This window comes from Nicotiana tabacum, chromosome 14 (genome assembly GCF_000715075.1).
Source record: "Nicotiana tabacum cultivar K326 chromosome 14, ASM71507v2, whole genome shotgun sequence".
NCBI lineage: Eukaryota > Viridiplantae > Streptophyta > Magnoliopsida > Solanales > Solanaceae > Nicotiana > Nicotiana tabacum.
Genome location: NC_134093.1, coordinates 51,550,447 through 51,576,367, shown reverse-complemented (window position 1 = coordinate 51,576,367; position 25,921 = coordinate 51,550,447). Strand labels below are relative to the sequence as shown.

At 37.2% G+C, this 25,921-nt stretch overlaps 1 protein-coding gene across 4 annotated transcripts; it reads left to right on the top strand.

Annotated features, from left to right (window-relative positions):
- The first annotated feature begins 10,897 nt into the window (after positions 1–10,897).
- Positions 10,898–25,702, top strand: LOC107778449 (uncharacterized). Of its 4 annotated transcripts, none has more exons than XM_016598704.2 (3): positions 10,898–11,236; positions 12,721–13,116; positions 24,387–25,702. In XM_016598704.2, coding segments are annotated over exons 1-3 (1,428 nt in total). In that variant the 5' UTR covers positions 10,898–11,235; the 3' UTR covers positions 25,418–25,702. The 4 variants fall into 4 exon arrangements, with proteins under 4 accessions (XP_016454190.2, XP_075085673.1, XP_075085672.1 ...); XM_075229572.1 differs by having other exon boundaries at positions 10,900–11,236; positions 24,390–25,702; XM_075229571.1 differs by having other exon boundaries at positions 11,098–11,236; positions 12,252–13,116; positions 24,390–25,702.
- The last annotated feature ends 219 nt before the right edge of the window (positions 25,703–25,921 follow it).

Here is a 25,921-nt window from a genome sequence, read left to right as displayed (position 1 = left end):
CGTACCGCCTATATGGCTCAAAGTTATGATATCATTGGATGGCGTCCTCCTGAACCAGATCCAAGTTGGGTTGTAGTGCTTATGGTGCTCTCCTTGACCCATCGGCAACCTGCTTCCCTTTAGCTTGCTGAGATGACCCTTCACCTTTCTTGAGCTTTTTGGGAGGGGGAGAAGTAGTAGAGGACTTCCCCGCTCCTTTTCCCTTGGGACTATTATCTATATCGTAACATGACTTCCCAACTGATCAGTGGTAACTGCCAGACCAGCCGTACCTCGATGGTAAATGTATAACTGCCCAAGTGATGGTAACTGCCCGATCGACCGTAACACGATGGTAAATGCATGACTGCCCGACCGTCCATAGCACGGTGGTAAATGCGTAACTGTCCAACTGGTGGTAACTGCCTGACCGGTCGTAGCACGGTGGTAAATGCATGACTGCCTGACCGGCCGTAGCACGGTGGTAAATGCGTAACTGCCCAACCGGCCATAACTCGGTGGTAAATGCATGATTGCCCGACCGGCCGTACCACGATGGTAAATGATGATGCATATAACACTACGTTATGAACATTAACTTCGTTATCATATGCCTCAATAGGGACTTAGAACATACTTAGACATGCTTTGAGTTACATTTTACAGAAATGAACAGCGTAGGCATCCTTATCTACTAAGAGTAGAATCATTTATAGAATAACATCACGTTTACGTTTCGTTGATTGAATCATGCCAAAAGAAGGATGGATTAGCCTTAACATACCTGGTTTTAACCCACTTGCTCAAGAGTTCAACTCATATCCGCTTCACGATCTATACGATAACAAGAATAATACTATTGTCAACCATACGAAAAATTCTCTTAATTGCATAGCGGAAGATAACTTATCCTATAATGAAATGGAGTATTTCCCATGTTCTTAACATTCCCACAAGCCTACCATCGTCAAGGTAATACAACAGCATAACTAGCAATTCCTATAACAAGCTTTACAACTCAAACAATGATACAACGAGCGGAAAGCTCGGCTACGGTTATCAACCATACTTCTCCAATCTTTTCTTTCCTTCAAAACACATATCAATGATTACACCAACTGTAACTCAAGTTACTCCAACAATTTCCATCCACAACAAAACTTAAAAAATTACCGAATAGTCGATACAACAACAACAATGTCAAAATATAATTTTCCGCTATTAATTCCATAATTCTCATCCCACAATTTAGCCATGACCTAGACGAATTTAAATATACCAAGGAGAAGAAAATTCTTACATTATTTGCCAAGAAATACTCGTATTCCACCTTACTTCACAACGAAGAAATCTCGGATTAACCAACGTGCCAAAATGGAAGAACTAGATCGAGGCGGTGCACAAAACCCGTATATTGTCTTTGAGAAAGATTACACTTTGCTTTCATGAAATTTTGAGCTCATGTTGCTGATAATCATCTCAAGTTAATGTTCTTTGCTGCTATACTATGTTGAACCTATCTATTCTTCAATTTCATTCTCAAATCAAGTGAAACAAGAGACATAATTGTAACCTTTTTCCATTTACACATGTCCTCCTTAGCTTCTCTCTTGAGACATTGAGTTTAATAGTGCCACCACCACTTATGGGTGTAGATTAGTCACTAATGTTTCTGCCACCATGTGACATGTGGAATGTTATCCACTACACCAATTATTCAATAATTCAATTTAATTAGTCTTCCACTATAATTTCTCACTTAACTAATTACACACATAATTAATTTATGGATCTCATTTAACTTAAATACTAATCACTTTTAATCTACTTCATATATCCTACTATCAAGGTCATGTGGTATAGCAGTGCATTAGTTCATAAATACAGGGTATTATAGCTTGGACCGTATTTTATCCAAAAATGCCAAACTTCGACGAAACTCATTTTATTCAACTTGTTTACCCTCTGACCTTCACGACACATACTTATCACTTGTTATAAATAACATTAATATTTATAACCTCAAAAATAGTCTTGTCCTTGAACTTATGTCAATTATCTTTCGACAAATCTAGCGTACAAAAGTGTGGGATGTAACAACAACTTCGCATTCTCATATGCGTGCAGTCGAAACTCTTCGAGCTCATTCAGTTTCAACATCCGTTTTTCCCCAACTAGATCCATATCAAAGTTGAGCTTCATGATTGCCCAATATGCCTTGTGCTCAAGCTCAATAGGCAAGTGACAAGCCTTTCCATATACTAACATGTATGGTGAAGCACCAAATGGAGTTTTGTATGCCGTGCGATATGCCCATAGAGCATCATCTAGCTTGCTAGCCCAGTCCTTCCTACTTGCTCTCATTGTCTTCTCCAAAATTTGCTTCACCTCCCTATTTAAGACCTCAACTTGACCACTGGTTTGCGGATGATAAGCACGTGTGACCTTGTGTCTCACCCCATACTTAGCTAAGAGGTTGCCCAACAATTTGTTATAAAAAGTGAGTACCTCCATCACTTATTAAAGCACGCGGAGCTCCGAATCGAGTGAAAATATTTTTCTTCACAAAGCTCACCACCACTTTAGCATCATTCGAAAGCAAAGCCACAGCCTCAACCCACTTTGACACATAGTCAACTGCAACCAAGTTATACCGATGGCCATTTGATGCTGGAAATGGCCCCATGAAGTTTATTCCCCAAACATCGAAGATTTCAACCTCAAGTATGCCCATCAATGGAATTTCATGCCTTCTTGAAATTGTACCCGTCCTTTGGACATATTTTCACAAAAGCATGTGCATCCTTGAATAGTTTAGGCCAATATAATTCTGACTGCAACACCTTTGATGTCGTTTTGTCTCCACCATGGTGCCTCCCATATGATGATGCATGGCAATCATATAAAATTGCCTCCATCTCCTCCTCAGAACACATCGGCGCACCAGCTGATTTGCACATTGCTTAAACAAAAATGGCTCATCCCATAGATAAAGTGTAACATCATTCATGAATTTTCTCTTACCATCTGGAGATAACTCTGACGGAGTCACCCCACTTACAATGAAGTTCACATAGTCAGCATACCATAGGGTTGTGCTAGCTGTGATGGCTAGAAATTGGTCATCAGGAAAGCTTTCCTGAATTTCGCTCCCTTCCTCAACATGTGCGTGAGTCTCCAAGCGTGACAAATGGTCCGCCACCTGATTTTCTGTCCCTTTTCAATCTTTGATTTCCACGTCAAATTCCTGCAAGAGAAGAACCCAACGAATTAGTCGAGGCTTAGCATCCTTTTTCTCAAACAAATACCTGGTGGCTGAATGGTCTGTGTAGACGATGACTTTAGTTCCCGCCAAGTAGGCCCTAAATTTGTCAAACGCCCATACTACCGCTAGCAACTCTTTTTTTGTGATTGTGTAATTTATTTGGGTCGGGTTTAGAGTTTTTCTAGCGTAGTAAATTGAGTGGAAGACTTTATTTTTCCTCAGGCCCAATACGGCCCTAATTGTTGTGTCACTGGCATCATACATCAACTCAAAAGACTCTCCCCAGTCTGGGACGATGATAATTGGTGCAGTCACCAATATCTTTTTCAACTCTTCATACGCCTTCAAGTAGTGTTCAACAAACTTGAAAGACATATCCTTCTCAAGCAACATGCACCAGGGAGCAAAGATCTTAGAGAAATCTTTAATGAATCTACGATAGAAACCTACATGTCCCAAAAAGCTTCTGACTCCTATGACAGATATTAGAGGCGGCAGTTTTTCAATTGCATCCACTTTTGTCATATCCACCTCTAACCCATCTTTGGACACCTTGTGCCCGAGTTCAATTCCTTTCTCGTACCATAAAATGGCACTTCTCCTAGTCCAACACTAAGTTCATCGCTTCACACCTGGCAAGCACTTTACTCAAATTCGTTAAGCATTCACCAAAAGACGGTCCGAAGACCCAAAAATTATCCATAAACACTTCAATAAATATTTCTACCATATCAGTGAAGATTTCTATCATGCACAACCCAAATGGCATTCGCTTAAAAGCATAAGTTCCATAAGGACAAGTGAAGTAGTATTCTCCTGGTCCTCTGGTGCAATTAAAATATGGTTATAGCCGGAATATCCATCAAGGAAACAATAGTAGTTTTGTCCGGCCAACCTATCTAACATATAATCAATAAAGGGGAGGGGAAAGTGATCTTTTCTACTAGCATTATTCAGTTTTCGGTAGTCAATGCAAATTCTCTAACCAGTGACAGTCCTAATTGGGATTAATTCATTATTATCATTTATGACTACCGTCAATCTACCCTTTTTAGGTACACATTGCACTGTACTCTTGCTATCAGATTTGGATAGATAATACCTGCATCGAGCCACTTTATGACTTCCTTTCTTACCACTTCCTTCATGACTGGATTCAAGCGGCGTTAGTGTTCCATACTCGATTTGTGCCCCTCCTCCATGAGGATTTTATGCATACAAAATGATGGGCTAATACCACGAATATTAGCCATGGTCCAACCAATTGCCCGTTTGTGCTCTCTAAGTATGCGAAGTAGCTTTTCTTCCTGCAAAATAGATAACTCATAACATACAATAACAGGTAAGTTTCATCAACACCCAAATAGGTGTAATGAAGATGGGAGGGTAAGGGCTTTAGTTCCAATTTAGGAGCTTCTTCGATAGACGGCTTGGGGGGTGGCCCAGTTGGTCTATCTAGAGGCTCGAAATCGATCAGTCCTTTGATGTAAGCACATGCATCCATATGATACACCATCTCCTTTACCTCGTCATCCAAGTCAATGCTCTCAAACAACATAAGTGCTTTCTCTAGAGAGTCATCCAGATATGCACCCACATTATTTTTTTCTTCTTCTTTTTCAATCATATGTATCGTAGCTAGATCCTCAAAGTGACTTGGCAGCTGAATTACCTTGTACATATTAAAGATTGCTTCCACATTATCAACCAAGAGAATCATTTTTCCTCCACAATCTTTTATCACAACATCAGTGGTGGCTAAGAGAGGTCGTCCCAAGATGATAGGGACTTGTTCATTAGCTTCATAGTCCAGTATAATGAAATCTACAGGTAGAATAAATTGCCCAATTTGTAGTAGCACATCTTCTATCACCCTTTCGGGATGGACAATAGATCTATCAGCAAGCTGCAACATGACTGTGGTTGGACTTGGAGCTCCCAACCCCAATTGACAGAAAACTGAAAGAGGCATCAAATTTATGCTCATCCCCAAATCACATAGTGTTTGCCCCACATCTACCTCACCAATTCGAACAGGTATGGTGAAGCTCCCCGGATCCTTCAACTTTTGCGGTAATTTTCTTTGGATTCTCGAGGTGCACTCTTCAATAAGTGCCACTGTCTCAAACTCTATCAACCTCCTTTTGTTAGCCACAATATCTTTGATGTACTTAGCATATTTTGGGATTTCACGTAACACATCAACCAATGGGAGATTCAATTAAATTTGGCTCAGCATATCAAAAAATTGAACATCCTGTCAACGCTTTTCTTCTTCAATCTTTATGGGAAAGGAGGTCGTGGCCTTGCAATCAGAGTTTTTTCACTTTCTTCAGTTTCTTTCTCAGTTTTTCCCATATTTTTGGGGATCAGTTCACCCTTAGGAGTGACTTGTTCTTTCTTTCCTTTTGGGACTTCTTCTAATTCTCTGTCATTCCTCAAAGTTACAGCATTTACCTGACGATTCTTATATGTATTGCTGGGAAGGCCCCCTGCATGTCGAGTATTTTGTTGTGCAACCAACTGTCAATCTACCTTTATATATTTCAAAATTCAGTCCTCAATTGTTGATTATCTGTTTGAAGTTGCTGGTTGCCAATCAACAGCTTTTTCAACATATAATTTGTGCTTTCTTCTTCCTATTGAGGTGGCTTTTGAGGCTGATTATAGTTCCCTTAAGGCCTGTATTGATTCTGAGTGGTATGTTTCCCACTCCATGAGGAATTTGGGTGATTCCTATGGTTGGGATTATAGGTGTTGCCATATTGATTATTCTGGTTCATTGGACCTCTACCTTGCTGGCCCACATAATAGATAGATTCAGGATTCACCGGACATTGGTCACTCATATGACCATCTCTACAAATTTCACAACATATGGTCATCCTCTGAACCTGCTGCATCCGATGCCCTTGACCCATTGCCACCTTAGCCGTTTGGTTGTTTAGTTTAGCAATCTTTGCTCGCATGCCTGACATCTCATCCTTGTACATGTTGCTTTCTGTTTTATTATCCTTCTTGAGTCACTTCACACTGTCAGTTATGATCATTTGCAATGAAATTATTGAGCAGGGTCTGAATCCCACTGTATGGCTTTTGCATGCAACCTCCTCCACAAGCTGAATCTCGATTTAATTTGGAGGTCTCGTCCAATCCATCCATAAAAATATGTCCCAACACCTCATCAGTCTGACAATGATATGGACAGTCTCTCAGTAATTTTTTATATCTTTCCCAAGCTTGACGAAGAGTCTCACCATCTCGTTGTTGAAACCCAAGTATCTGGCTCCTCAGTGCCTTTGTCTTCTTAGTGGAAAAAAACTTGATTAAGAATTTTCGTGCCAAATCATCCCAAGTGTGGATCGAGTTTGCGGGCTCCTTGTTTAACTATTCCTTTGCTTCCTCCATTAGAGAAAAGGGAAACAAAGTCAGTCTGATATAGTCCTTAGAGACGTTCAGATAGTTGTATGTATCCATAATATCCAAGAAATTCTGTATATGCCTTTGGGGATCTTGGCTTGACAACCCCACAAATAACCCTATGGATTGAATTAATTGCACCATGTATTATTTCAGCTCAAAGTACCCAGTTATATCAGGCTTCATGATAGCCTGGGTCATTTTCGCGAGACTAGGCCTTCTGGCCTCAATCACCGATCTTTCTTCATTTTTTACCATCTAGATTGGATGTGGTTGGACTACAATACCCAACTCTGCAATTCTTGTTCTTTCTTTCGCCTCCTTCCTTAACCTGTGGAAGAGTCTTTCAGGTTCAGGATCAAGAAGAGGAAGGCTGTTCAAACTGTTGCTTCTTCTTAGCAATCAAGGTGAACACTTGTAGAGTCAGAAATAGTCAAATAGATTAACATTTGAACAAAAATAAATAAGAGCTTATTTCAGACAAATAACTAATTTCTAAATCCTCGGCAATGACACCCAAAACTTGTTGGGTCCAAACGTACACGCAAGTATACGTGGTCAACAAGTAATAAAGTGATAAGAAAGTATCGTTCCTACGAGGATTTATAATTAACTAATGTCCAATCTAAGCTATTTATAAATTTAATGCTCAAGTGAGTGTGAAGAAGATGGTTGTGATTTTTGTAACTAAACTACTACGAACTAATAAACAAGCAGAAAAATAAGATCGTAAGTAGAGCAAACAAACACTTAGAAAGAATTCAATGAGATGGGGATATTCCAGGGTTATGGGATTGACGTCTCTCCTATTGCATTTTTCAGGTTGATGTAATCACTTGATTTATCTAATTTGTTGATTATCAGGGTTTATTATGCTCGCGAAATTCTTTCGACGCTTCGCTCGCCTATTTAAGCTAACCTAAGATTATATATCTATAGAATCAAACTTGAAAAGAAACATCTATATTTTCTACAAAAATAACCAAGTAAGGCAACTAGAATATGTCTATCCTAGCGAATCTATTCTCTTATGCCCGGATTCAAGAACTTACTTTATTCAATCCTATATGTAATTTATAGTTTCCACTTTCGAGTTCAACTATAAATTCATAGATAGTACTCTATTATTAGCTACACAATAGAATAATTAAGTGCAAGATTGAATAAACAAATTACTCTAATAAAGTCAAGCAAAACAATCAACCATCAATTTACAATGATCAAGAACAACCCATAACCTTAGAATAATAAGGTTCTTAGCACTCATGTTCATAACGATCATCAAAATATTTTTTTTAAATATAAAAGTTATGAATACTAGATGAAGAATGGAAGAATTAATGAATTCCCTGCCCCCGAGTGTTTCGTACTTGTGTTTCTCTCTCAAAGTCACCCCTGCCAAAATAGGTTTAGGTTTGCTTTTATACGAGTTGGGAGCGTCTTGGGGTCGGAATAACCAAGTTCCGACAAATAGAACAAATTTCCGTCACCAGCACCCAGGGTAGCGTGGGGCGCTAGCCCTGGCACTGAAAATTTGGAGGTTCTGATTTGTACGCCATAGGTAGCGCCCCACGCTACCCTAGGTGCTACTTGTAGCTTTTCTTTCATTTCGTCCCCCTTTTGCTTTAATTCACGTACCTTCGTCCCAAATTACCTCTGGATGATTACTACATATAAAAATACCACGAATTATCATAAATTATTATATTACACATCCGAAATCTACGAAACATGAGAAAATGCGAGACAATATGCATATAAATATACATACTTTAAGCCGAATATCAACCCACTCAAAAGAAAGAAAATTTTGATATTTTTTTACTACAAATAGCAAATTGGCTAGTATTGATAATGTTTAGTACTAACTTATGGGCCGACATAACCGGTAATTTCCTAACAAAGATTTACCTCTTTAATTTTGAAGTTGGAACTTACATAAATACAAAATTTTGTATGAGTAGTATCTTCGTGTAATTACAATTCGACTCCTAAGTAATTTGGATCTGAAATTGTAGTGATTTTACTTCTTGTATCAAAATTAATAAATTAAATAGTTTGTATTATTTTCAAATAGTGTTGCTTATTGTATATTCTTGTTGTTTTTATTTATATTTATTAATATTAATTGCACTCTCTTTTCACTTTCACACCATTGTCCCATCAAAGGCCTATTTAACATCTCTAATATTTTTTTTAAATGTTGTTATTCTCTCTTTAGCATAAAGTAACTAGGAAGATGAGCCTATATATTACATGGAAGGTAGAGAAATGAAACGCTTATAGAATGAGATTGGAAGTTGATCAACATGCTTCTTCTTTTTTTTCTTATATAAAGTTGATCCATAAAATTATGCAGGTAGAATGTGTGTTTGACTCAAAAATAATTTTATGACTACTAATTATTAATTTTTGTGTTTATAAAATTATATTATTATTGACAAAATGGTAAGTTTAATATTGAATTATTGGTAAATATAAAAAATATCATTATCTTTAGAACAAATGTTAAAAAATTTAGCGACTAGTATTTCATTTCTTGATTTGCTTAAAGTCGTCGTCTTTAGCTGAATGGAAACAATGGACTATTAAATAACTCTGACACTGTGTTTGGATCATTGTTACCCATCGTTTTATAATGTATCGTATTGTACTGTACCCGTATTGTATTGTATCGTTTTATTAATACAATATTTGGATAGATTGTATTGTTTGTTGTTGTTAAATAATATTTTGTTATTTGGTTTGACTATATCGTACTGTACTGTAACTGATAAGTTTACTAAGATACCCTCAATTGTTTTAAATATTAATTTATCAAGAATTAAGTATAAAAAAAATTTAAGAAATTCCTTTCTACTAATTTATCACCAAATATGTCTTATATATAAATTAAGCAATTAACTTCATGCAAACTTTATTGAAATTAGTAGAACAAGTTAATAATATTAAAAACAATGATAAGTACACTTTGCACGCTTGAAAAAAAACCAATATTATTCAACTAATTGGAGATAAAATAATTAGAATTGAAATTAAAAATCAAAGTAGAAGAAATAATGAAACAAAAGGAAAGCAAAACCTATACATGACGTTGGAGTTGGAAGCGGCAGAATAAAATAAAAAAAGAGACAAAACGTAGGTTATATGTTGGAGTTAAAATAAAAAAAACATAAAGGGTAAAATAGAATTATAAGGTAATAAGTTAGAATATAATTGAAAAGAAAAATAGGAAACAATCTCATCGATTGTTACAAAAAATGGGATTATGCATTATTTCGAGTTTTTGGCAAAAATCATCATTTAACTATGGCTCAAAATTAGGGTACATCCTTGTGTAATAATAGTGAATAAAAAATATCCCTTAACTATTCAAAAAATAGCAAGAATCATCCTTCTGTTAATTTTCGTTAAGAAATTAACAGCTACAACCAAAACATGTGCCAAATACGTGACTTCCCCTCCCCCCCCCCAAAAAAAAAAATGAATCCCCCTTCACTCCTAATTCTATCCCTCTCGAAGCTATCCTGCTCTTGCATATTCAGTGAAACTAAGGTTTCAAAAGCTATACGTTCTACGTTTAACTTCAGAAAATAACTAGAGCAATAAGATACGTTATTTTCTTGAACAAGAATTGAAGCTAGGGCTATTCTATATTACTTATCTTCCCACACCTCACAAATAAGATAAAAGCAACAATACCCATTGAAAAAGTTTTGGCTTTTCCCATTCTATGGAGTAGTATTTTTGCTATTTCTCAAACTAAACATCTTCCTCATTCTTAAAAGCACCATCTTGTGGGTTGAAGCATAAGAAACAATAGGAAAATGCTCGCTCGAAATTTAAACGACCAATCATCCACACTAACTATTTAAGTATTTGATAATATTATATACAATATCTTTCACATTAATTTATACTGATATTACTGAATTTACAAAGTTCTAGTAAGTCTTTTATTTAATATAAAGATTTATTATTTTAATATTTATTATATTCAAAGAAAAATCAAGTTTTAGAAGCCTAAGCTTCGGTGAAGGATGAAAACGAGATGATCGGGAAGGACAAAATAATGAGATTTGGGGGAGTCACGTGCTTGACACATGTTTTGATTGCAGCTGTTAGTTTCTTAACGGGAATTAACGGAAGAATGATTTTTATATTTTTTTGGATAGTTAAGGAATATTTTTTGTTCACTATTATTACACAAGGATATACTCTACTTCTACTTTTGAGTCATAGTTGAGGGAATTTTAGCCAAAAACTCTATTATTTCGGAATATTGAATTTAATAATACAATTCAACAAATTTTAAAGTAATTTAAACAATGATGGTGTTAATGACTAACCACTGACAGTCTGACTCAGTTCATCGGTCCTGTGCAGCTAACATACAAATTCCAGTCCTCTCAACTATTAATCTCAGCGGAAAAAACAAAAGTAACTCTTTAATTTTGATCATCCGTCTCAACTCAGAAGCTCTCTTCTCAATTATTTCTCTTCATCTCTCTGCTGCTGCAGCAAAAGCCCATTGGTTCCTTTCAATTTGGCCTAAATTTCTCACTATCAATAGTAAGTTTTTCATTAATGTAATCTTTTTCTTAATTTTCTTTGCGCAATTGTAATACACTGAAGGTTCTGTGCATGTTCATTTCCAAGTAAATTCAAACTTCACTTTTTTTTAGCCATTTCAACAAGGATTAGAGAAATTAATTAAGAAAAATGAAATCTTTTTTTACCCCATAAAATGAAAGAAAAAGATGTGGAATTTGGGTCATATTTTAGGAATACAAGGTAGTAGGCCTTGCTAATTTGCTCATGCATTCTATAAGTGACTTCTTGGTTTTTTATGGATGGTCTGACTAATTTGAATTGAGAAAAAAATAATAATTTGGTTTATAAAACAATGTTTCGATATCTAGAAGCTACTACATATACCATTCAACTGCTGCAAAATTATACCAGCAATTAAGCAAATTTTGTTGAGAAATGTATATTTTTAGTCGTTCCCAAAAATAATGGCCGACAAAATAATTTGTTTTTGTATATATATGTATAATATACATATTTTATACACTTTTGGCTAGCGAATGCAATTAATTTCGGCCGATCAGTTTGTCCGGGCTAGCTTGCCCGCACTTCGATTATTCCACCCGGTTGCACCTCGATTATTCCACCCGGTACCTGCTATCTCTCACCAGCACTAATACCGCTAAACTCTGGCCACCAAGGCTTAAGCAAATGGGAAGAAATGACGTAGTGTCTTTTGCCTCCTCTGGGTAGCTATTATGCAAATTTTAGACAAAGGTTTTTGGTTAAAGATGAGATGTTTAAGTTTAGCTATCTGAAAGTAAAAGAACACAATTAATTTGGAAATAGTACACATATTTTGGCACCTTTCCAGAAATCTAAGTGCAGAATTTAATGACTGATACTGTTAATTGAGCTCCATTTAAAGTGTTAATTGGCCCGAAAACATGTTCAATGTTTGGTTTTATATTTTCTGTATCAAATCTCCCGTCTCTCATTCTTGTACAACATTCAAATTGTGTAACTTTCTTGATTTTTTTCAATCTTTCTTAAACAGTGGATGAACTGGCTTGGTTCTGACATAACTAAAGAGCAGCGTATACTGGCTTTTACTATTAATTCTAAGGATAATACTACTTAACAGCTTTTAAGTAGTCATGGTTCTTCTCTCTTGGATAGCTTCTTGAATCTGAAGTTGTTTTTCAATTGGCAATATGCTGTATTAGAACAACGGGATATAGTCCATGATTTTTACTTTACTACATATTCTTCAGCACAGAAAGTTCTCCAGTTTGTATATCAGGATTCGTGACCATAATCTGTGTTGTGCATCTCTTTCAAGCTACAAATGAAGAAGTGAACGGAATCGAGAATTTGACATCTCATTATGCATCATTAAGAATGTAAAAGATCGTCATACATCAAAAAGTTCAAAGTGCTTTCGAAGTCACGTATTATATCCATAGATCTTTGTGCATACTTATGAAGAACATAAAATTAATTCAGCATCTTTAACATGTTCATAGTGGAAGGTGGCGAGAAGATTAACACTTCAGAGGCAAATAATAGCTGCACGATTCCAAGAGAAATGGATGGTTTACATCTCAAGCCTGTTGCATGTTTGGAGTCAGGAGAAGGCTTACCTTATGCTCCTGAAGATTGGCCATATCCAGGTGATATCTGGACTTGGAAAGTTGGAAAAAGAGTCAAAGCTTCAGGATACTTTCAAGATAGATACTTGATTGCTCCAAAAAGGCTTCAAGAAACCCCAAGAAAGAAAATGTGGTTTTTGAGCAAGATTTCTCTTAAAGACTATATCAAAACAAACTTCCCTGAAGCTGATATCAATGTTTTTTTCTCATCATTCGTTTGGGAAATTCCAGCTGAATTCAATGCTTTTTTCTCGTCATCTGAGGGTAAAGGTTAGTATGAGAACTATGCAAATTTCTGACACTTCTTGATGGGATATTGTTCAATGTCATGTATGTTTAGGTTTTTCTGTGATATAATATACTGATAGATAAACTCCCTTTCTATGATTACACAGTTCTGTCTCTTGGCCTCTTTCTTTTCATTTTGGTCACCATATAGGCTCTTTAGACTTGAAAATTGCCAACCGCATTAGCATAATAACTTTATATCTGTTACATTCTCTTGTCTAATCATGGTGTAATTACTTAATGTCCAGAGCTGCCTCAAATTGCATTATTATTGTTGCTCTTGATTATCACTGTTTACTTGCAGCTGTCTCTTGTTCTTGATGTGATTAGGTTCTATCATAGCGCTGTTTCAAAGCATCTTACCTGCCACATTACTCGTTTTCGTTTGGTGTTAATCTAATACTGGATTTTTGTTGTCACCCTATGCTACTTCCTTGTTTGGAGACACCTGAAATCCTTTGCTTTGAAGATTGCAATATCCGGCAGTCGGTAATCTTTAACACCTTAGTAGAGGGTAGGACCAGGAATCTTCTTCGTATGCTTTGGCTTTCAACTCGGAGCCCTTTTGGTTTAACTAATTAAAAGTAGTTGATAAGCATCAAGTATGAGAAGCACTTGTAAGTTCTGATTTTATAAATAAGCAGTTATGCGTTTGAATATGAGTGCCACAACTAATAAGAAGCAATTAATGTGCTAAAAAAGTAAAAAACACTTTTCCTGAAATGCTCATAAAGTTATTTATATAAAATATAAATTTAAACATGGAAAAAGGATGAATGGTAGAAATGGAATGGAGAAGGAGTTAGTGATTTAATACGGAAATGACAAAACGACATTATAAAAAATTACAACAACAACATACCCAGTATTATCCCACACCGTGGGGTCTGGGGAGGGTAGTGTGTACGCAGACCTTACCCTACCTTGTGAGGATAGAGAGGTTGTTTCCAATAGACCCTCGGCTCAGGAAAGTATAAGTCCACATTAATGGAAATATAGACAAGAAAGGACCGTACCAAAAAGCCATATAAAAGCAGAATAAAAACAACAAGATAGATTATAAAAAATTACTAGGGATAAAATTATAAAAATCTTAGTCAAACCAAAACCTACGTGGTGCAAATAGATTGAGCGCTCCTAGCTTGCTCATTAGGTATTCATATTGTGATCTTCCCAGGGCCTTTGTAAACAAGTCTGCTTCTTGATCTTTTGACATCACATACTTGGTTCTGACAATCCCTTGTTGAATTCTCTCCCGGATGAAATGTAGATCTATCTCTATATGCTTTGTACGTTCGTGGAATATGGGATTTGTAGCAATTTGGATTGCTGCTTTGCTGTCACAGTGTAATTCCACTGGCAATTCAACCTCTACACCTTATTCTTTGCAAAGTCCTGTTAGCCATAGGATCTCTGAAACTGCAGCAACCATGCTTTGTACGTTCGTGGAATATGGGATTTGTAGCAATTTGGATTGCTGCTTTGCTGTCACAGTGTAATTCCACTGGCAATTCAACCTCTGCACCTTATTCTTTGCAAAGTCCTGTTAGCCATAGGATCTCTGAAACTGCAGCAGCCATGCTCCTGTATTCTGCTTCTGCTGAGCTTCTCGATATTGTGCATTGCTTCTTTGATTTCCAAGATACTAAAGAATCTCCCAGCTTCATCACATATCCTGTTACCGATCTTCTTGAGACTGGGCATGATGCCCAGTCAGCATCACAAAAGGCTGTGAGCTTTGTAGACTGTTTTGAGCTCATTAGCAAACCCAATCCTGGAGCACCTTTTATATACCTGACAACTCTAACTGCAACTTCCATGTGTGACTTCTTTGGGCAATGCATGAACTGACTTAGTACATGCACTACATAACATATGTCTGGCCTTGTCATGGTGAGATACAACAGCTTCCCCACCAGCCTTTGATATGGTCCTGCATCTGCCAACTTCTCATCTTCTTTCAAGTTTTTGTGTTGTTCATACTCCACAGTAGTGAGTTTCTGATTGCATTCCATTGGTGTAGCTTCTGGGTTTGATCCTGCCAATCCAAGATCAGTGGTCAATTCCATTGCAAATTTTTTTTGATTCATCAATATCCCTTCTCTTGACCTTGCTATTTCAGTTCCAAGAAAAAACTTCGACTTCCCCAAATCTTTGATTTTAAAGTTACACTGCAATATGGACTTTGCCTCTGAAATTAGACCGTGATCATTCCCGGTTATGAGAAGATCATCCACATATACCAAAATGATCACTAACCTGGTGCCTTGCTTCTTTGTGAACAAGGAATAATCAAAGTGACTCTGCACAAAACCTGAACCGAGCAATGCCTCGGTCAATTTTAGATTCCACTATCTTGAAGTTTGCTTCAACCCATAAAGGGATTTATGCATCCTACATACTTTCTCCCCCTGGCTGGGAAATCCCTGAGGTATGCACATATAGACTTCTTCAGTGAGGTCTCCTTGAAGAAATGCATTGTAAACATCCATTTGGTGCAAATTCCAGTTTTTTGCTGCTGCCAAAGCTAGAACTCTCCTCACTGTCACCATCTTGACTACAGGAGAAAAAGTTTCCTGGTAGTCTAATTCTTCAACCTGATTGTAGCCTTTGGCCACTAGTCGTGCCTTGTATCTTTCAACCTCTCCATTGGCTCTATACTTTATTTTGGACACCCATTTACACCCAATAGGAACCTTTCCTGCTGGTAAGTCTACTAATGTCCAAGTTCCATTTTCTTTGAGTGCAGTCAACTCTTGGTCCATAGCTTCAATCCACTTGGGATCTGCTGCTGCTTCCTCATAGCTCACAGGCTCCTTCAAGTTTGTAATTTTGGATAGGTAGGACTTATACTCGGCTGAAACACCAGCATGACTCAAGTAGTCTTGCATTGGATACTTGCAAGGGTGCTTCCCAGCAGATCCTGTCAGTGACCCATTGCATACATCATCTTGCATCCGCACAAGCTCTTTCACAGTCCTGCCTGATTTCCTGATCTGACCATCTGTATTGTTGAGTGTAATTGCATCTGAAAATGACTCTGCCTGTGGCTTTGCATCTTCAAAACCCAGTGAATGTGGTGAGGATGGTGCCTCTGCAGCAGGTGATGCTTCTTGAGAGAGTGTTTCTTCATCTATAGGTGCTGTTGCTGCTGGACCATCATCACTATTAGCCGATGTATCATTACTGCTAGCTGATGAATCAAGCGCTCCATTGGGAAAAATCTGCAGCTTTCCTTCCTTTAGCCGCTGAAAAGGGAAGATGTGTTCCATGAATTTGACATCCCTACTAACAAAGAAAGTGTTAGTTAGGATATTATATAGTCTGTGGCCTTTCTGGGATGATGAGTATCCCATCGGTACAGCCCCAATAGATCTGGCTGCAAATTTGTCTCCTCCTCCTACAGTTTTAGCAAAACAAAGGCATCATATGGTTCTCATGTGCTGCAATGATGGTACTTTCCCATGCAACATCTCATAAGATGATTTTCCTGACAATACTGATAAAGGAAGCCTGTTGATCACATAAACTGCTGCCTGCACACACTCTCCCTAGAACTTAAGAGGTAGATGACCCTGCAGTCTAATGGCCCTAGCTACTTCTAATATATGTCTGTGTTTCCTTTCTACTACCCCATTTTGCTGTGGAGTGTGAACATGGGAGGTGGGGGCTCTACCAAAAAGCATGTAACGACACAATCAACAGGTGAGCCCTTACCCGCACTCCGAGCAGGTGGGTATCGACAGTCACAACGACGAACTATGATGGATCATTCCATATGAGTGAAACAAATTTCTGAATCAGAATTAAAAAACTCAGATCCATTGTCACTTCTTAAAATTTTCATTGTTACACCAAACTGATCACTTCTTAAAATTTTCATTGTTACACCAAACTGAGTCTTTATTAAAGCTAGAAATTGTCTCAAGCATACAACCACATCACTCTCGAGTCTTAACAAGTAAATCCATATCATCCTATTGCTGTCATCTACTATACTACAGTAGGGAAAAATTTATGTCCATTGTGAGTTGACACTCTATATGGGCCCCATACATCTACATGAATCAAATCAAAAGGCTATTTGATCTACTTGTACTCTTTGGGAAAGGCAATCTTCCTTGTCTAGCTAAAGGACAGATTGTACAATCCCTTATTCTATCATTACTAGTCTTGAACTTCATGTTTGGAATTTGCTTTACTACTTTGTCTGGAGCATGTCCCAGTCTTCCATGCCATACTCCCAAGTCCTCCTCATTTATAGAATCATCATGTAAGTGTACAGTTGCAGCCTTGACTTCAGTTTTCTGGTGCTGCAGATTGTACAAGCCATCTAGTTCCTTACCAATCCCCTCACTTTCCCAATGTGAAGGATGTGAAGGTCCTGTATGATCCAAAAATCAGGATAGAAGGATATGAAGCATCTTAAGTCCCTTGTAAGTTTGGAAACAAACAATAGGTTGTAGTTAAATTCTGTAATATAGAGCACATTCTTAATGATGCCACTTTCACCAATTTTACTTTCTCCCGTACATACAATGTCTAGTGAGGTACCATCAGGTAAATACACCTTTGGTTCATTCTTTATACTACCAGTGTCTATCTTATCAAGCAATTCTCTGGTGTGAACCATGTGATTGGTCGCACCAGAATCTGCTATACAGTTTTCATTATTTACTTTGTCATTTGTGGCAGTAGTCTTAGTTGTACCTGCAAATTTTTTTATGTTATCACCTGCATCCTTGTTGATTAGCTTTAGGATCTGGTCATATTGTTCCCGAGTGAACATGATTGCCTGTGCTTGTGCTGGATTTCCCATAGGTGTATTCATCATCTGCTGCCCCTCCTGTGATACTGCATTGGCCACTGCTTTAGCCATTGGCTGCTGTGCTTCTTGTGTTGTTGCATTGACCATTGGTCGTTGAGGGAAGCTATTTGCCTTCTTTCTCATTTTGAAGTCAGCTGGGTATCCATGTATCTTGAAGCCGGTCTCTCTTGTGTGTCCTTTGTAGTTGCAGTAATCACAGAACAAGTTGTTCCTTCTAGGCTTGTAATTGTTTCCTGTGTTCACTCCTCCTTTATTAGTGAATAATGTTGTTCCATCTGCTATGTCAACAACCTGTGTAAACTTTCCCAAGGACCTTTGACTTTCCTCAGAAACTATCATAGAATATGCCTTATTCACAGTAGGCACTGGGCTCATCATCAAAATTTGGCTCCTAGGATGTGCATACGTTTCATTTAGGCCCATTAAGAACTGTAACAACCTCTGATATTCAAAATGCTCAGAATAGCTCTTGGATTCTGGGCAGTCACATCCAGGTCAAGACATCAATGCATCATACTCTTCCCAAAGATCTGTCAATTTTGAGAAATAAGCAGAAATAGAAGAAATTCCCTGTGATAAAGTAGCTATCTCCTTATGCAGAAAGAAGATACGGGATCCATCCACTTTGTCATACTTATCCTTCAAATCTGTCCAGACCTTGTGTGTACTTGATTTGTACACAATTCCACTGAGCAATTCCTTGCTCACAACATTCATAATCCTCGACAAAACTATTGCATTACACTTCTCCCAAAGTTCATGCAATGATCGATCAAACTTATCCTTAGTACATCGTCCATCGACAAAACCTAGCTTACTCTTACCAATCAACCCTATTTTCATAGATCTACTCCACAATGCATAGTTCTCAGTTCCAGTTAGCTGAATTAAAATCAAGGAGCTACCTACAGTGTCGCATGGTTGTATGGTTGTAGATACAGGGGATGATGATGGTCTATGGTTGTTCCTGTGCTGGTTCCAGTTGAGGTTTCTTCTCCCATCGCCATAGCTGACAATTCAAGTAATCTAAGTCTTCGTTTTCACGATTTACTGAATCGTCGGTCGCAAATTGAAAATCACAAACCCTAGCTCAATTGATCGAGAAAATCCCAATCAATCTGTAACAAAATGACTTTACAGAAATCAGAAGATGATAATCGCAGTGAGCATGAATCTATCTCCCGCACTCTGATACCATAATGAAGATTTGAGATTAGCTCAGTAAGAATGTTAGAGGAGAAAATGAACGAAAAGGTTCTAGAGAAGAATCTCCATTGAGAGTAATCTGAGCTAAGATATTTCCAAATCTTAAAACAAAATACAATGAGTTATGGTCTATATATACACACTACAACTAGCTGCAACTAATTCTCCTAATTCTTCCGTTAACATCTACAGTGCCCAATCCCATAATTAGTTATAACTAACTAACAACTACTAACAAACTAATCCTTCTGCCTCACGTGCTAGTCACGTGCTCGTTCCTTTCCTCAATATACTGTCCACAATTAAAACAACCTTATCATTCAACCAACATCTTCATTATTTTCATTTGTGGTATGAGAGGTGCCTCATTCAACGAAAGAATCAACTACCACATTCTGTTATTTAAGTCTTTTGGGAGTTACGCCAGCAATCATACTCATCAATGCCGAATTTTCCTATCTGCAGAGAATGATATGGATTGTGAAACTATTATTTATCTTCATTTGATAGTAACAAATAAGATTAAGATAATCTTGTCATAAGGATAAGGTTTTATTTTATCATATCTTTTTAGTTATTAGTTAGAGTAAAATAGAGATAACCTTATCTTAGATTTTAGATTTACCCAATTTCATCTTTTTAGTTAGAGATAGAGTTATAGTTTCTAAGAGTTGCAATCTCTCTATCCTAAAATATGATAGCATCCTCGGGAGGTCAACTAAAAGTCAAGTAAAGTGGGGAAAAATAGACCTTGGAGTAGAAACTTTGACAATATTGGAGGATATGAAGTCTAGTTCAACTTAAGTGCTTGGAAGGCTAAAATATGAAGATTTGCTTGTGAAGGAACTCAAACGGATCCAACTTGAATCCTCATGCCTTGGAAGAGTTTGGAAGGCCTCAAAAGAATTTCAACTTGTTGGAGGTTCACAATAGTTCATAAAGTGTCACATCTTGATCACATGCCACTTAAGTAATATTATTAGCTTTATAGCGTGTTTGGCCAAGCTTTCTTTTTTGGGCCAAAAGTGCTTTTTGACCAAATATTGAGGTGTTTGGCCAAGCTTTTAGAAGGAAAAAAGTGCTTTTGAGGAGAGGTAGGAGCAGTTTTTGAGAAGCAGAAAAAAGTAGTTTCTTTCCAAAAGCACTTTTTTGAGAAGCACTTTTGAGAACGTGCTAAAGTTTTGATAGCTTGATGCTCAAGTTATCCCCAAGAGAGCGAGTTTTAAGTATCTTGGGTCTATTATCCAAGGTAACGGGGAGATTGACGAAGATGTCGCACATCGCATCGGAGCGGGTTGGATGAAGTGGAGGCTCGTTTCCGGTGTTTTATGTGATAAGAACGTGCCGCTAAGACTTAAGGGCAAGTTTTATAGAGTGGTGGTTCGACCGGTTATGTTGTATGGAGCTGAGTGTTGGCCAGTCAAGAACTCCCACATCCAGGAGATGAAAGTAGCACAGATGAGGATGTTGAGATGGATGTGTGGGCATACCAGGAGAGATAAGATTAAGAATGAAGTTATCCGAGACAAAGTGGGAGTAGCTTCCGTGGAGGACAAGATGCGGGAGTCGAGGCTGAGATGGTTCGGACATGTTAAGATAAGAAGCATTGATGCCCCTGTTAGGAGGTGTGAGAGGTTGGCCATGGCGAGTTTGAGGAGAGGTCGAGGTAGGCCTAAGAAGTACTGGGGAGAGGTGATTAGACAGGACATGGCGCTGCTCCAGCTTACTGAGGACATGACTCTTGATAGGAGGGTGTGGAGGTCGAGGATTAAGGTAGAAGGTTAGTGGGTAGTTTTTAGTTGCTCACCGATAGTCTTAGTAGTACGCATGTCCCTTCATATTCTTAGATTTTTAATACGTTATGTGGTTTTGTTCGCTTCAGGTATTGTATCCCTTGTTGCTAGTATTTGTACTAATTATCCTTTATATCTCCCTTTTTCTTTTCTCTTCCCTCTTTCTTCCTTTCTTGCTATCCACTTCTTCTTATTACCTTCCTGAGCCGAGGGTCTATTGGAAACAGCCTTTATACCTTTTAGGTAGGGGTAAGGTCTGCGTACAGATTACCCTCCCCAGACCCCACCTGGTGGGAACATACTGGGTTTGTTGTTGTACTTTTGAGAAAAATACACTTAGAAGCAATTTTCAAAAGCTTGGCCAAATACTAATTATTGCTCAAAAGTGCTTTTTAAATTAATTAGCCAAACACAAATTGCTTCTCACCAAAAGCACTTTTTGAAAAGTACTTTTGAGAAAAGCTCTTCTCAAAATAAGCTGATTTTAGAAGTTTGGCCAAACAGGCTATTAGTTGCTGATTTTCCTTGTTTAGGCACGTGGGCCTAATTTAGATAGGCTTAGGGATTTCTTTTTTTAGAAATAGCGTCTAAAACGTGAGAGGCACCAAGTACATTCTCCTTGGTAAGGCGTAAGAAACCCTAATGATTCTTGAAGAACTCTACAGATTATTCATTCAAATGAGTGATTTTCCTTGAGGTAATCAGGGTTCTTTCTTGTTTCTTGATATCTTAGGTTCTTTATTGATACTCTACAGAAAGTGTTGTGTGTGTATAAATTTCATTGCCATTACTTGCTCAATTTAGGTTGAAGATCCTTAATCTTGCATTCTAGGTTTAGTTCTTGCTCGTTCTTAAATTCTTGTTCTTGTCCTAGTGTTATTCTTTATCTGGCCTTTCCAATTTGCCTAGTTCTTTCTTTATTCTCTTATTTATTCTTTGTTCTTTTGAGTTTCATCTAGTTTAGGGTTTGATTAAGTGTCTCTTTCAATTCTTGATCATGCATTTGATGTCTTGATACAACATCAAGAAAGCTAAAAATCCAAGAAATTCAAGAAGTCCAAGAATTCATCCGAGATTAGGATTTCTTTTCCTTAAAGATTGAGATTTCTTATTTCTTGTTTCCTAGTAATTTAATTTTTGTTTTAGTAGGATTATATTTGTAGTTCTAATCAAACTAGGATTGTTAGTTGGTATCTGATTCCTACTAGAATTCTTTTTCCTATTTTAGTTAGGATAGGTTTTCTTAACCTTATTCTTATTCTAATTTAATTAGGATTAATTTTTCTTAACCTTATTAATTTTACTCATTGTAAGGCCTATTTAAAGGGCTTAATATGCTGAAAATAAATATTGGTGATTAGTATTTCTAAGCTCTTGCTTCAAAAACGTGATTTACTTTTTATTTCACGGGATTGAAGAATGTGTGGGTGAGGTTTCTTTTCATCTTACATTCTTCTAACGTGAGTTTGAAGAATGATTTCGCTAGTTTTGTGAAAAACTTTAGCAGGGTGCTTTTGTTTTTCTCTCTTCTTTGTGCTTGAGAGGTGCAAAACCTTGAAAGTACGTCATGTCTTTTTGCAAGTTCTTGAGTCTATGCAATCTGATTGTATCTTCTTGTATTCTTTTTCTTAGTTTTTATTCTTTCTTTTCTAAGGTTATTCTTGTTGTTTTCTCCTCTTTTTGGTCGTGCAACCTCCTAGGTTCTCTTTAATCTTGTTCTTGAATTAAAATTCAAGTGATTAATACATTGCCCAATCTCCGTGCGCCATCAGAATAGGACCTCTTGTAATTTGTTTGGACACTTAAAATGATGAATTAATATCTTAAGAATTTATCCTCTCGTATTCTTCTTTCATTTTCTATTTCTCTCTATCATTCTCCCCTTTCCCCTTTCTCCCTTTTGGTACTATAACACCTCGAGGTGTCATCAATTTTAAGAGTCTTTTTTATTCTACTTCCACCCAGTGGCTAAGCTAGGAATACATAGTTATATACAAGTTGACTCAAAAAAATACTAGAATGTTACACCTAGGATTTTGAATCTGTGACCTAACAACTTGTTTGGATGGTTGTTATATGTCATTTCATAATGTATCATATTGTATTGTACTATATTGTTTTGATGAATATAATGTTTGGATAAATTGTATTATTTGTCGTCGTTTCATGATGTCAGAGACCAGCAATATGAAGAATAAACTTACAATATTACAAAGAAAAGTATGATATTAGGTTGAGCTATTATATAAAAGGTAGGATAGAGGATAAAATAGGATTATTTAATAATAAAGAAGGGCAAGATGAGAGAAAAAGATAAGGTAATGATGCGACCACACTCGGTCGTTACATAAAATGACAATTTTCGTTATTACGTAACGATGGATTTAACAACACGATAGAATAAAATTTAAGTAACAATTAAAACAAACATTGTATTTAAAGTAACGATACGATACAATACAACATGTAACAACCATCCAAACAAGCTATAAAGTAATTTTTTAACCCCTTTGCCACTATACTCAAACGTTCCCTTATGTTAAGGGGGTTCAACCATTTATATATAACAAAAAAATTCACTTCTTCCCTATTTACACAATATAATATTCCGGCGAAGGGAATTTAGTTGAACCCTCGTACCAACACTTAGCTACACCCTTGCTTCCACCTCATGGGGTTACTTTACTCTAAAGGTCATGAGATATTATTAGTACCAATCTGAAAGATAATAAGGCAGGTTATGATCCGGAATCCTGGCACCATGTAAATGGCCTGAGGAGCTCTGGCTTAGGTTGCTTAATATAATTATTCCTTTAACATCGGCAGTCTTCATTCCTGCTGAATTGGCCTTTCTATTTTACTCACAAGTTGGCATGTACCTTAATTCCGATAGATTTGCTTAATGAGTGATGTCTGTTAATAGCCTTGTTATAAGGTGGCAACTTGCTGCAAGTCATTCTACACATGTTAGCACTAACTTATTTCCATAGGACATCCTTAATTACAAGGTAGCAAACCTTCGACGAGAACAGCGATGAAAAGTAACCTGACTGTATGTTCGTAGCTGTTAATGATGTTGATTTTTAAAACTTTTAAGCTAGGTATAAGTCATTTTGAAAAGTATTTAGATCACATTAGTCATGCGTTAGAACCCAACTGAAGATAACCTTTGTGAAGTTTACAGCCTTGGTCTTTACTTTGTCATGATACTAACCACAAGGATTCAGTTCCAATTTTCTAGCCGATTATTAGGACCAGAAATTTTTTTGCTTTCTGGTATCCATGATGCCTTTGTATTTACTTGATAATGTTTGTTTTTACTTTTTAGCTGTTTTTAAACCCTTTTTGCGGAACATGTTGAGGCACATATTGATGTAGTTATTATTCCTTAACATTTTTTTTGCACACTTCACATTCATCTGCAGCAGAAGCTAAGCCACAATCTCAATCACCTCATCCTGGAAAGGCCTGTAAAACTGGTCAAGGAGGAGGAACTTCTTCGCGGAAAAGGAAGTCCAATCTGAAGCAGCAAGGACGGTATTTATGGAAGAAAGTTCATTCTAACATCGCTAATACTGAAGTCCCTGATGCGCTCTTAATTAAGGAAGAAAACATAGAAAGCAATGAAGCACCGAAAGAACCAGAAAGTTCATTGTTGGAGAGTGTTCCAGCATCTGATGACAATGCAACCATCACTCTAGCCTGCCAGCAGGAACCATCAACTTCTCTCAAGGAACTTCCTGTTGAAGTAGCTCCAGAGGATTTCGACAATTATATTAATTCACTTGATGACATTCTACTTTTGCCTCTTCACCAAAGTCCAAGCATTAGCTTTGGCTCTTGGAGAGAAAAAGAAATGACTGAAGCTCGAAAGAAACTTGTTAACCTCCTAAATATTGGTTTTCCTGCTTTATTTACCTCTGAAAAAATTACCGAAATCACAACCTTGTCTTTGGAGCTCCAAAATGATCCTAACCTCAGTGCTAGAGAGCTTTCAATGCTAAAGCTAATCCAAGAAATCCCATTGGCCAGCAACTATTTCCTGAAAGCTAAGCGATTAGCTAAGGAAGCTGACAAATTCTTTGCTGACCTTGAGGCTAAAGTGACTCATGTTTCTACGCTAAGGGATGAATACAATGCGTCAAAGCAAGAAATAGCTCTACTTGAGGTTGAAGACGTGTCTACTTCCTCAGCTATAAAGGAAATTGATGAAAAGATTGCCATCTTGCAATCACGTCGAGCTGCATTAGCCAAGGTTGCTGACAGAACTAACAAGAAGAGAGCTGAAGCAAAAACAAAGCAAAGAATGGTCATGGACAATCTTCCAAAGATAGTTGATGAAATTCAGGTGGCTAACTCCCAAAGCTCAGAGTGGAAGCTCAAGAAACAGAAGTCAGCAGAGAAGGAAGTTGAGATATTGACCAAATTTGCTCCACTCAAGGGGTTCTCCATCTAATTTAACTTTTGATTTTATCTATATCTGTTGTTATTTGTGTTTTCAAGCCTGAGGAAATTGATCTAACCTTCATTGCCATCTAGGGGTTTTGCTGTAGGTTGGTTATCTAGTTTTCATGAAATCTCTGGTCCAAAAAGGAAGAAAGAAGACAATCTCTGCTCCTCTATATGATGTGTCTGGGTATTTCCTATGTAGAACTCTTTCGTTGTAATATTTTGGAAAAACCTTCTGCTAAATGTTTAGGAGAGGTTAATTAGCCAGAAGGGAAATGCAACTGACTTGCAATTAAAATGCCAATATGAGATATGGACTAAATAAAGGTAGAAAGCCAGTGGAAATGGGAACGAGGCTATGGCCTATGGGTTTCCTTTTGCCTCCAAGAAAGTGTACATTGTCCTCTTCGTGTTTTGTTCTAAATACTTAGTGTATTCTCATAATTTATCCTATCATGTTTTGTCTAAAAACTTTGGGAATTTTTCTCCTACGCTATCCTAAAACTAGTGG

What these genes read in the sequence shown, in the direction of transcription:
- LOC107778449 (XM_075229570.1), top strand. Translation starts at nt 12,711, where the DNA reads ATGTTCATAGTGGAAGGTGGCGAGAAGATTAACACTTCAGAGGCAAAT. An exon ending in CTCGTCATCTGAGGGTAAAG is followed by an intron (nt 13,117 to 24,386) that starts GTTAGTATGAGA and finishes ATTCATCTGCAG; the next exon opens with CAGAAGCTAAGCCACAATCT.